This window comes from Nelumbo lutea, chromosome 1 (assembly GCF_056320005.1).
Source record: "Nelumbo lutea isolate HS-2025 chromosome 1, American lotus-T2T, whole genome shotgun sequence".
Taxonomy (NCBI): domain Eukaryota; kingdom Viridiplantae; phylum Streptophyta; class Magnoliopsida; order Proteales; family Nelumbonaceae; genus Nelumbo; species Nelumbo lutea.
In genome coordinates this window covers 76,155,505-76,168,028 of record NC_142684.1, presented here as the reverse complement: position 1 = coordinate 76,168,028, position 12,524 = coordinate 76,155,505, and the positions used below count along the sequence as shown (strand labels likewise).

Sequence of the window (12,524 nt, the reverse complement as noted above, 5' to 3'; positions counted from 1 at the left end):
TTATTATTATTATTATTATTATTACTACTACTACTACTACTACTACTATTGTTAATTTTAGTTATTATTATTATTTATAATTATTATTATTATGATTATTATTATTATTATTATTATTATTATTATTATACTACTACTACTACTATTGAAAAGTATTGTATATATGTATGAGAGAAATAAGAGCTAAAATTGTCATTTGAATAAATATAAGCACTTATGGGGAAAGTAGCTTACCAAACATTCCCACCCCAATAAGTACTTAAAAACATAATAAGTGATTTGAAAAAGTAAGTTACCAAACAGCCTAAAGGGTTGTTAAAACAAGTACTTCTAAGAAGTACTTATCAATTGCAAGTACTTCTTTTAACAAGTACTTAATCATCACACAGGGCCTTAACCCATCAATATTTCTATAATTTAATACTCATTGGTTATTACATATCAATTGCAACTATATTAATATTTATTTGTGAAGATGCGTGTTAGATATTGCTTTAGCAATACTTCAATCCTAAAGAGTCTAAAGATGATTTACCAATGTCAAACTTAAACATGAATAAAGTAACTTAATTCACTGATCAGCACTCATGGCTGTCCAAAAAGTTTAACTAGAATTGTTGTTTCAACTCTAATAAAGTGCATCGGGTTGTTCATATTAACTTGAATTCCTAGAACTGACGGAAACTGAGCTTGAATTTGAACAGCCTTAATCGTGAGACGACTACTGTTCCCAGATCAATCTAACCTAAGATACAAGGCATGAATATTCTTAATATGGTCAAGCAAGGCATAACCTCGTAAACTAAGCTAAATAAGTAGAAGCAAAAGGGAATAAGAATAGCCCAGCTCATCATAAAGTGCTTCTCATATGCTTTGCACCAGTAGTTAAGATATTCAAAGTAAGAAGAGAAAAAAAAAAAAAAAAAAGAAGCGAAAGCTTCACTGAAACAGGTTGTAAAGGTCTTGCAGAGAAGCCTACAAAAACCTTAGCTATGATCACAATTCATATCAACCCTTCAACTCCAGTCCCCAGTAGTTGTTTTGGCTAGGTCCCCATCCTTTGAGCTGAAGACCCATCTGTTCAAATGGCCAACAACATTCTAAGATCAAATTACGAAGTCAGAGCGTTTCATGCTTTAAGTATCGTTGGTCTTTTGCTATTGATGCAAAGAGTTGGTGCAACAGAGTTCAAGGTCGGAGGCTCAAAGGGGTGGACCGTGCCCACTGATCCCAATGCACCCAGCTACAATCAATGGGCAGAGATGCATCGATTCCAAATTGAAGACTCCCTGCGTAAGTTGAAGATTTTATTTTTACAGGGAGATTGGCCATTCAAGCAGTATTGGTCTGACTGCATGGCATTAGTTCTAATTGCATCCATTGGATAAACTTAACCACGCCATTAATGGGATTTTTTTTTTCAACTTTGGTTAGGAATGCCTAGTATATGCGCCCCAATGCCCCATTGTTGGGCTACACCAATGCAAGAAGTGATTCACAGCCTGAACAAGGTGGTTCAGGTCCTTTTGGTTTTGAGCCGGTTTGGTTTGATCCTACCTGATCATCCAGAATTGGAATTTTGTCCTTACACTTCCTCACAGTCTTAGTCTCTTCCAGTTGTGCATTGGGAATATTTTCTCATAAATAAAAATATATAAATATGAAGATGTTTTCAATGCACGACTGCAAAAGATTGTATCGAAAAGATATGATATGAAAAGAGTTTTGACCAATCAAAACCCCTGACTAAGTCATTACTGATGAGTGATGAATTCCCAGTTCCCATACAAGATTACAAGGTTGAAGGTTTAAAGCGAAATAGCCTCGGGTAGGAGGGTATGTGGACGAGCCCATCGGCCAATTATTGATTTATTAATCAATAGTCCAAATTGAGGGTGAATCGTGACAAACAGGCTCCATGGGTTTAGCCAATTACTGTAAACAGGAATGTTTTGCTTATGATTTATGCTCATCGTCAAATGATTTGTTGGCAAGTTTGTAACTACTCATCCACTTTTTTTCACCATTAACGCAGTGTTCGTCTACCCACCTGACAATGACTCGGTGCTTCAAGTTAACAAGGAGGATTACACCAACTGCAGCACAGCACAACCCATTTCATTATTCAACGATGGCCACACTTCCTTCAAGTTCAATCAATCTGGACCCTTCTACTTTATAAGTGGGAGTATAGAGAACTGTCTAAAAAACGAGAAGATGGTGGTAGTAGTCATGGCAGACAGAAGCAACCGATCTTCAAGCTCAAACAGCACAGAACTGGCTCCTCCACCACCCAACTCAAACGAGACAATCTTGGCTCCTCCACCACCCAACTCAAACGAGACAAATCTGACTCCTCCCCCTTCGCCATCTGGTTCTATTGAAATCGTCCCGTCCCCAACTCCTAGTGAGACTCCAGCTTCACCTTCACCTTCCCCTCCAAGTGGAGCCTCTTCGGTGTTGGTGATTTTCATCGGTTCAATTGGAGCATTCGTCGGTTCATATCTTCTCTTAATCCTCTGATTCCTTTTGAGTTTCGAATATTTGTATGAGCCGGATTGGTTTTTCTTTTGTTTCCTTTTTTCCTTTTCACAATACTTCCTTTCTACTGATCCTTTTTGCACAGTTACCTCGGTGAACCCATCTGTGTCTTCAAGGTTGGCTTGGTCATGGTGTTTTATTTCCTCGTAAAAAATTGGAAAAATAAGATTTTAACTGCTTGGGTCGGTGGGAAATTTATCGTATACAGAGCAATGTAAATAAGAAATAAACGAGTTCCTTTATTGTATGATAACGGGTATCTTCTTTCTTAATCCTCTTTTTTTAATAAAATATTTGGTTTGTGATTTCTTGCTTCTTTATTCTCTTTTTTAGATAATAAATTTTCAGTTACTTTCTGTTAACATACGAAGACGCAGAAGATCATACCATACATGGGAATGGGATAGTACCTATCTACCTTTGAAACGAAATATGATTATTTATTTATTTTTTTGTATCAAGGGATGAAACAATCAACAATTCGGCAATGTCGCATTGTTTTCTCAGCTCAGTGTTTTTCCCTTTGCATCTGCTACGATTATAAAAAGTTAACCAGTGGAATCGACTTATCTTAATTTCACAACCTGGAAAAACATAAACTCATCTGTTCTTTAAAGCAGTGAAGCTGGTTGTCCTGAGAAAATATATAATTATATAGTGAATTTTTTTATAGTAAAAAATATATACTGATTGTAGCATTGTGCCTATTGAGGTAATAGCCAAATACCAAATCAGGTAAATTCACATCTGAAGCGTATCTTCACTACTACTTTGACCATGGATGTGATAATGCTATTAACTTATGAGGGAGTTCACATCTGCGCCCCACAAGGGGGTGCCCCACAATGCCCCACAGCGCATCCCCACCGTGTATTGGGAACATTTCCCGATGATAATACTAGACCCGATGATATCATCACTGGGAGATATTCCCAATGTAAGGCGGAGATGCGTTGTGGGGCGCCCCATCAGGGGAGCAGATCTGAACTCCTTATGAGGAGCATTCATTCATGTTATCTCCAATGTTCAGTTGCCAAGCAATACACTTTACACAATACAAATGCTTATTATCGCACAAATGTTAGGTCCATAATTACCACTTCCATAACACACGGATCAACTGAACAACCAGTACATAGATTTTCACTTTCAGGATCACCGAAATGCTAAATACTAGGATTTAAGATGTCTCCATAGTTCAAACATTAGAACCCTTGCTATTATATTTATTTTTGAAATACTGAACTAAGAAAAGAAAACAAGTATTACTGTTTCAAAACTTGCGATTCAAGCAAGACTTATGCGTATGTATGTCGAGTATCAATACTTTGAACCTTTGCTTTGGGCACCACAGAATGAATGATAGAAATTGCCTGAACGACGCCCAAACATCATTTCATTAATAGATCCAAAATTATTCAATAAACATAACCTTGTAAGTTGTAACGAAGCGGACAACTAATTAGTTGACATTTTGACAATCCAGAGCAAAGTGGCAAATCATGCCACCTGATACACATGAACTTGGTATAACCAACCTAAGAGGAGGCGGCCCCCATAAACCAGATTCTGGACCAAGGTGTACACGTCTGGAGTTAATCATACTACAAAAAAAGAAAAAAAAAAAAAACGAAATCAAAGACTGGTTAGCCCTGATCCATGGAACCAAGATCATTTCTTAAATCATGCCAGAGAGCAATAAGCAAGTTTTGCTTAAAGTTACATTTCCGACTCCCATTGGTCTTCTTTAAAAAGAAAAAGGGAAAAATAATGCTATTACCTCGAGAGAAGCATCCCCCCTTGGAAAGGGGATAAGAGAAATATACCCAACAGCGTCAAAAATTTTTTCCTAATTCAACTTTTTTCATTATTCTCAATGTGTTGTGTAATATCGAATCCAATATTCCAGCAACCTGAAATCCATTGAGAGAATATTCAGAACCAACAGCACTAATAAACAGAAAAAAACCAGCAGAGAAAATACTAACCGTGAAGATACCCCCAATAATGGCACAAACATTTGTGATGAAATGTGAAAAGGATTTTGCGTTTTCTGTAACCAGGACCTGGTTCCAGAAGGGGGTAAAAGTTAGTATTTTGTGTTACTACTACCCAGTTTCAAATGAAGGGGGTTAAAATAACAAGAGCATAGGAATCCTGTCTGCTATAATACAATAAAATCCAAGGGGTAGATGATAACCTGCATAGGTGACAGCTCAAAATGGAATTTAGCAACAGGGATGTTTATACTGTGAACCAGACTACTGTGGGCTGTGTATTCGTATTCCTCGACCAATTTATATTCTCGAGAAGCCCTTCTTGTTATTACTTCCGTCTTTACTACTTGAAGGTAGTGTTCAATCTGCAAATTCAAGTGTTATACATTTGCAAATCTACATCTAAGCAAGAAAAAATTACAAAATCTATGTACTGCTCATGTTACAGTAGTTCCTGGTGTATAGCACCAAAATATTAGTTGCATTCCAGGCTCCAGCAAATACCCAGATCTACTGGACTCTGAAATATTATTCCACAGGCTCTCCTAAAGGGGCAAAGACTCAAAGCAACCATGCTGGACATGCAATGAGGACCAACATTACATGAATTCTTGACAGTACTGGACTAGATTTTCCTTTTTTTTTTTCCATTCCATTCATTTGTTTGTTTGACATAAAGGAATATCCAAGCTCAGGGATCAATGGGAAGTAGTACCGTCATCAAATTTAGGAGTTGTGGAGGACCCATCAATGCTCTCCCCTCTAGCACGAGAAACAAAGGACCTCAGAAAATTTTCCCTATGATGTATAGATTTTTTTTTTTCTTTTGATAGGTAAATCAGAAACTTATATTAAACTAGAAAGATAGCTGAATTACAAGGCTCTCTATAGATTGGCGTGCAGACATTTGTGAATGTCCAAATAATAGTGATCCAATATCATGTGACGAGGTGACAATGCCAATAAGGTTTTAGAGATGAAAAAAGTATTCATTAATCTAGCAGCCTATAAAAAATGGTTCTACCCAACAACTGTACCACTATATACAGAGTAGAAATCAATTGTTCTACCCATTAAGTGGAGGCTTGGCAGTGATTTAAAAGGAGTGCCTGAGGTGCACCTAGGTGCATTTTAAGGTATGTGCCTCGCCTAGGTCCTAGGTGCAGCGCACGCCTGGTGCGCCTGATGCGCCTTTGCCTCAGCCCAGGCATGTCTTTTGAAAATTTGACGTTTTTTTCTTTTATTCAACTTAGCGGCTGGGCTGGGGGCTATGCCCCCAGACCCCCATACCATGCCCCTCGAGAACCCCCTATTTGCTAATGTTGTTCATTCATTCATCCTAATAAAATAACTTCTTAAAAATCAATTTAAATTATAATATCGTTATTTTTTTGTGTGAGAACTAAGAATTTAAGACCTAACATGGACTTGTTTGGGCTTGCCTTGAGGGGCGTGGCACAAAGGCGGCTCATAGAATCAGGAATGTAATATGTTTTACATCACATTAGCTACTTGAAGTAACGCAGTTGAGGGGCGTGGATTTTACATGCTTGAAAATGTATTATATGTTTGATTTTATTTTTAAATTTTCATTTGAATACACTTTACATGTTATGTTTATGTATTTTTATTTTATTTTTGATGAATGTTTATGTATCTTAATTTTAGATAATAGGTCTTTAAAACATTTATTTTGAAATTTAAGTTTATATTTTTTATTAATATTATGTTTAATATTTTTTTATTTATTTTTTATTTATTTTTATTTTTTAGCATTTATTTTGTATTTTGCGCCTTGCTTCAAAAAGGCACACACCTCACCTTGCGCCTCAGGCCATATTGGCCCCTGCTCCTTTTTTGCGCCTTACGCTTTTAAAACACTAAGGCCTGGTAAGGTCTAAAACAAAGGACACCAGATGTGCCAATGCCACTCCAATTAGTTGTAAAACCCACTTGAGTGGGAACACAGCTTCTTTCTATCATGTCTAGGAGAAATGGTGACAAATTCAACGAGTCAAACACATTTTCTGAGGAAAATTCTAGTATGCTACTTACCAAAAAGGTGTTGGAATTAACCTCATCCTTAGTCATCCATATACATAAAAAGAGGCTAAGTTTTGTGACAATGTACAAAAGCAGATGTCTTTGGACCCCATAAAGTGTGAAAGGAATAGAAGAAGTTTTGATAAGACACATAAGATGGAAGATATCATCATTCCATTCTGTTTAATGTCATATTCGCTTCTTATAGGTGCTGTAGGTTGATAAGACGGAAGGCATAATAGGTATTATTAAAGTGAAAGTGGCTAATTGTATCCTGACTAGGATACAATGGATTCAATCCTAAGGAACTGGTCAATAGTAGCAGGTTTTACTCAACAAATGCAGCAAAGACCCATTCTAGGTTGCTCCTAAAAGGGGAATGACAACTGATATGATAATTGCTGCTATGGTAACCCCAGTCAATTGGGAATTGGAGTTACGAGAAATGAAACTGGAGAATTATGAATCAATTCAAGCCCAGTAGGTGAAGGGAATTCTTCAAGAGCAGAAATGATTGCACTCCTGCAAGAACTAAGATTGGAAAATTCCTCAAATTACAACAAACTTATCACAGAGGGTGATTTCCAAGTGGTTAGTTCTTGGTTCATCTCAAAACCCTCAGGCCTTCAGATTTTCAGACACATGATAAGGGAAGCAAAAGCATTGGCAACAACCATGGATTGCTCATTCATTTGGGCCCCTAGATCTGTCAATTGCTTTGCTGATTCACTTTCTAGGGAAGAGTAAAAAGAGATACATTTATTTGAGGAGCACCAGGCCCATGGGAATTTTGTAAAATACTGATTTATTTTTATTGAAAAATAGTGGTTTTATACATACAACATAAGGGGTCAGCCATGAGCCTTGTGTTGCACTGGCTCTCTTATCCCTAATTTGGGAGAAGATTTTTTTCCTTCATAGCAATAAGTTTTTGCTTTGTATTCAATCAGAAAAAGTAAAGTTCTATTCCAGGTAATATTTCTACCAGAGACAGCAAGCCATTAAGTTATGGGAAACGGCTGCATATTCTCAGAAAAAAAAATTCAAAAAATGACTAACAGAATAATTAATGGTAAACAAAGATAAGGGAAGTCTTATAACTTACAGTAACATTTGCATTCGCATCCTCAACATGGCTAATGTATGCTCGACCATTCAACCGATCAATGCTTCCACCAATATAAGGAATTACCCGTCTCAATTCATTCATCACCCTGGGGGAAATCTTCTTTCCAAATGAAAGATGAGAGATCACATGCGACATGTTCATTTGAGAAGCATCAAAAGAGTGACTTGTTGAATGTGCTGAGATTACAAGGTTGCCTGGAACCTTCATAATGAAATGGAAGCTTAAAATCAGGTCTTTGTCTTCCAAGATAAGAATACAACTAGTTCATAGGTCAAACAGCCTGATCCTTTAGGTATTCAAGAAAAAAAAAAGTTGAGAGGACAAGGGAAAAATAGCGAGCTTCAAAGGAGTTAATTAGAAGACAACTTACACATAAGGCCATCCATCAATAATAACATGTTTTTTTCATACAAGCAAAGAATGTCAATGACAACAGGGAGTTGGTGAAAAAAAATAGACACCCAACAATAAATACTTAACATTTATTAACACATATAGTGAACTAAAAACTCTAAATGAAACACATTTTACCTTCTTAACACGCACAAAACCTTCAATTCTACATCCTCCTGCCAATGGTGCAGGCCTCTTTGCATTATCTGTTGTGTTGGAAGAATTTTTCTCCAAAGCAAGCCTATGAGACTCCATATGAAGAGGTGCAACCAAAACTTCCATTGCCTACGATGACATTGCAGGTGTATTCAGGTCCTACTGGGGTCAGGAATCAAATATGAAAGGAGATGCAACTTATTCTCCAAGGTTTGAGATCAGGAAGATCCTTGGGGTAATCGGAATCTCCTAGTGGAAGGGGACTCAGGCAATTATAAGTTAGCATAGAAAGAAGAAGATGGCACTTGACAACTTCCAGCTTAAACACTAGCTGCTTCTGGATCCCAAATTGGTAAATTCCATTGCCTACGAACTTTCTAGAGAGGTATAGAATAAATAGCATTTGTATTGGGGTAAATACCCTTGGGTTATCATGTTAATCTTGCTGATTGTTCGCTTGATGGGTAATGTGGGTAGTTCTTGGTAGCTTTATTGCACCTTAGGAAGGTACTAGGGCTATCTAATAAAGTTCTGATTAGCTACCAATAGAAAAAAGATTAACTTGTATGATATTATCAAACTTGGAAGGGTACTGTAAACTAGGACTAAAGATTAGGCATACCGTAACAAGACTGTCTGTATCTCGATCTCCATAGTAAGATTCATGATCATGGTGGCCATGAGATTCCCTACATCAGAAATTGGTGAGAATGGTATTTTTATTAAATAATGAAGTCCAAAAAAGTCAGTTCAGGACAAGAAAAAAGTGCACAGAGTAGCATATTAATCTTGCAAGGACTGAGTACACCACCAGAGAAAAGCATGGTTTAAAATGTCCATAATGCCCTAATATTTCCACTACATATTTCCATTTCCATGGGTATTGAAACAAAATATTACTAGAATTGACAGATTCCCCAATGAAAGCTACTGCTGCAATATGGAGTACAAAAGATAGTTATCATAAGTTGGTGACTTTATTTTAGATAATGTGGAGTAGCAGTTTTATTACTAGATAACGTGAAGGTGTGCCTCACGCCTCTAGGTAGTGGAACAACTCACGTCATGACTCCACATTTTAAAACATTGATATATATATATATATATATATATATATATATATATATTTGAGAAAGGTAAGGTATTAACTATTGAAAAAAGCAAAAAACCATATGAGGTGTATACTAAAAGAGCAGCTGAGGGCTATCGCAGCCATGACACTAAAACAAAGACCCAAAACACCAAATAAACCATATAAACCTAGAAAACCCAATAAATGTCAAGATTCATGCCAACAAGGAGACCAATCCAGGCCCAAGAAGCCAACAAACCAGATACCAATCAAGACAAACATGGACCAACTCAGCAAAAGCCCAATTGGAATAAACGCACCACACATTTCACAATGTAAACATAGATTCTATATATTTACATATTTCACAATGTTTCCACCATGTTTAGAATTTTTACAATATTTCCATATGGCATTTCCAACATGTTTCCTATATTGGGTGACCGATATTTCCACTAACACCGACGTTTGAAACCTTGGAAAAAAGTGGTACATAAAATAGAAAACTAAATACATAAGGTTTTTTTTGATAAATGAATAAATATTTTATTAATAATAAGAAAGGACGTGGACATTCACCCTAAGAGGAGGCACAAGATGTTACCTCCCCTTAGAGGTGAGAGCATAAAACAAATTCTTAACAGAATACAATCATAGAGTAGCAGAAAAATAATTCAACCCTTGAGACCCCTTGTTTTGCCAAAGAATCAACCATGGCATTTACTGATCTGCTGACCCACTGATAAGTGACTGACATGTTCCTTGTAAACCAATTAACTTTCTTAAGAATATCCCTCAATTATCAGATTTTCCACACCTAGTTGATTTGCAATCCGTATGCCTTGCACCAAAGCCAGTATCTCAGCCCTTGTTGAATCATCAACTCCCACTAGTCCTGAAAGATATCTCCACTCTATCTGTAGTCTATTCTTTTTGGGGATTGTGGAAGCCATCTCTGCCCAATTTTTCCAGAGATCATCAAAAGAATATCCTCTAAACAGATCTGAAGTTATTAGCCATTGAATTGTTCTTGTCAAAATGCACTTCTTAACTTCATCGATACTTCTTTCCTTTTCCTGGAATATTCTAGAATTCCTTTCCTCCCAAATACTCCACAAAATGGCTGCTCTGATGCACTTCCACATTAGTTTCCCTATCTTAGTTGGCTGCCCAAAAGTAGACAGATCAAAAAGCAGGTTTACTTCAGAGGGCAAGATCCACCTGCACCCAAACAACATAAACACCCAATTCCAATTATTAGCAGCAAAAGCACAAGATGACAACAAGTGATGGTGATCCTCGTTATGCATTTTAGACAAAATACACCAGTTTGGAGATATACAAAGAAAAGGTCTCTTCTTTTGCCGGTTATCCATAGAATTGATCTTACCATAATAGGCTTCCCAGCAAAAACAACTACTTTAGGGGGAATGAGCCTTGACTAGATTTCTTTGACAAGGAACTCCAAGGAGAGAGGGGCAGAATATAGGGACTTAAGATAAGAAGCACAAGTAAGGGAACCATTAGGAGTTAAGAGTCCAAATTCTTCTACCAGGTATAGAGAGGTCCAAACAAACAAAATCCAAAAGAAGCAAGAGATCAGAGACACAAGCAGATTCCTCACTTAAATCTCTACAAAACCCAAAATTCCAATTCAAAGACAAGGGGAGAACTGGGGGTGAAAGAAATCTTGGAACACGCTCATTATTAAAGAGGGAGATAGAGTACAAGTAGGGGAAGCAATCTTTTAGAGGTTGAGAGCCCACCCAAATATCGTTCCAAAAAATAAAATAATTACCAAAGACGAAATCATACCTTACATACCTGAGGAAATTAGGAAGGGTGCCTGAAATGGCCTTCCAAGGGGTTGCGAGTGAAGCCCGTCGAGATACCCCTACATCCCAACCAGTCTCAGAACAGCCTTGAATGCTAGCCACCACCTCATTCCATAACCTCTCTCTTTCCAAGGGCCACCTCCAAAGCCTACCTAGAAGAGCTTTGTTCTTCCTATTTGTCCTAGCCTTATCCCCCCTTCTTTTTTAATTCAGCTCAGTACTTCCCAGCTGATTCACTACTTCCTAGCTGATCAAGTAATCCTTTTTTTCCTTCCCCTAGCTCCCATAGGAAATCTCTCATCAATTTTTCAATCCTCTTTGCTTCCCTATTAGGTATCCTAAAGATTGACAGAAAGTAGATTGGCAGATTAAGTGTATCTTTTACTAAAGTCACTTTTCCCCCTAAAGGAATGTAGTTCCTCCTCCAAGCCGCCAATCTTTTTTCAAACTTTTCCACCACGGGGTTCCAAAACCAACTTTCCTTTGGGCTGGCACCTAGGGGAAGTCTTAGTTAGGTCAAAGGCCACTCGGAAGGTGCAATCTAAGCATGCAGCAATAATATCCAATACCCCTTCATCTAAGTTTAGTCCAACCAAACAACTCTTTTCAAAATTGGTTTGCAAGTTAGAGGCACTTTCAAAGAGGATAATCAAATTCTTCAAGTTTCTCACTTTCACCAAGTCACAATCCTCAAAAGATGATAATGTCGTCCGCAAACTGAAGGTGGATTACTGGAATTCTATTTTTACCTATTTTCTAGCCTCTTAATAACCCAACCCTATCTACTTCTGATAAAAGCCTACCAAACGCATCAGCAACCAAAGTGAATAAGAAGGGGGATAGTGGGTCACCTTGTCTTAGGCCCCTACCAAACGCTTTTGATAAAAGTCTACCACCTGTCCCCAAACCCATACTGCTTGAGCACCTCTAACAAGAAACTCCAGTCCACTAAATCATTGGCCTTTTCGAGATCCAATTTACAAACGAAGCCTTGATTACCCGATTTTCGCATCTCCTCCACACATTCATTTGCTATTAAAATTTGGTCAATTATTTGCCTCTCGTGAACAAAGGCACCTTCAGCTTCGCTGATGATTGAAGGGAGCACCTCTTTAATCCTCAACAACAAGACCTTGGCCAGAATCTTGTAAATGCTAGTCACTAAACTGATAAGTCTAAAGTCTTTCGAATGAATGACCTCTTTCTTCTTTGTAATCTGGGTTAGAAAAGTAGCATTAACTCCTCGACTTATTATTGAACTTTCCTCAAACTCTCTAAAGGCCTCTAACAAATCTTCTTTAATAATATTCCAACAATTTTTAAAGACAACCATAGTAAATCCATTTGGCCATGGTGCT

At 37.4% G+C, this 12,524-nt stretch overlaps 2 protein-coding genes across 2 annotated transcripts in view; one reads left to right on the top strand and one right to left on the bottom strand.

The window, feature by feature from the left end:
* The first annotated feature begins 972 nt into the window (after positions 1 to 972).
* Positions 973 to 2,846, top strand: LOC148875453 (early nodulin-like protein 9). Its single transcript, XM_088946387.1, has 2 exons — positions 973 to 1,293; positions 2,036 to 2,846. Exons 1-2 carry the CDS (start codon positions 1,086 to 1,088, stop codon positions 2,521 to 2,523), a joined length of 696 nt encoding a protein of 231 aa, XP_088802513.1. The 5' UTR covers positions 973 to 1,085; the 3' UTR covers positions 2,524 to 2,846.
* A 1,064-nt stretch (positions 2,847 to 3,910) lies between these two features.
* The window catches only part of LOC148875452 (protein disulfide isomerase-like 5-4), a 51,575-nt gene continuing 42,961 nt past the window's right edge, over positions 3,911 to 12,524 (bottom strand). Inside the window, exons 10-16 of the mRNA XM_088964767.1 lie at positions 8,882 to 8,948; positions 8,242 to 8,388; positions 7,687 to 7,911; positions 4,742 to 4,903; positions 4,530 to 4,607; positions 4,322 to 4,454; positions 3,911 to 4,145 (exon numbers count right to left, since the gene is read on the bottom strand). Of these exons, the coding sequence (XP_088820893.1) occupies positions 4,377 to 4,454; positions 4,530 to 4,607; positions 4,742 to 4,903; positions 7,687 to 7,911; positions 8,242 to 8,388; positions 8,882 to 8,948 (757 nt within the window). The 3' untranslated portion in view covers positions 3,911 to 4,145; positions 4,322 to 4,376. The remainder of the gene's footprint in view (positions 4,146 to 4,321; positions 4,455 to 4,529; positions 4,608 to 4,741; positions 4,904 to 7,686; positions 7,912 to 8,241; positions 8,389 to 8,881; positions 8,949 to 12,524) is intronic.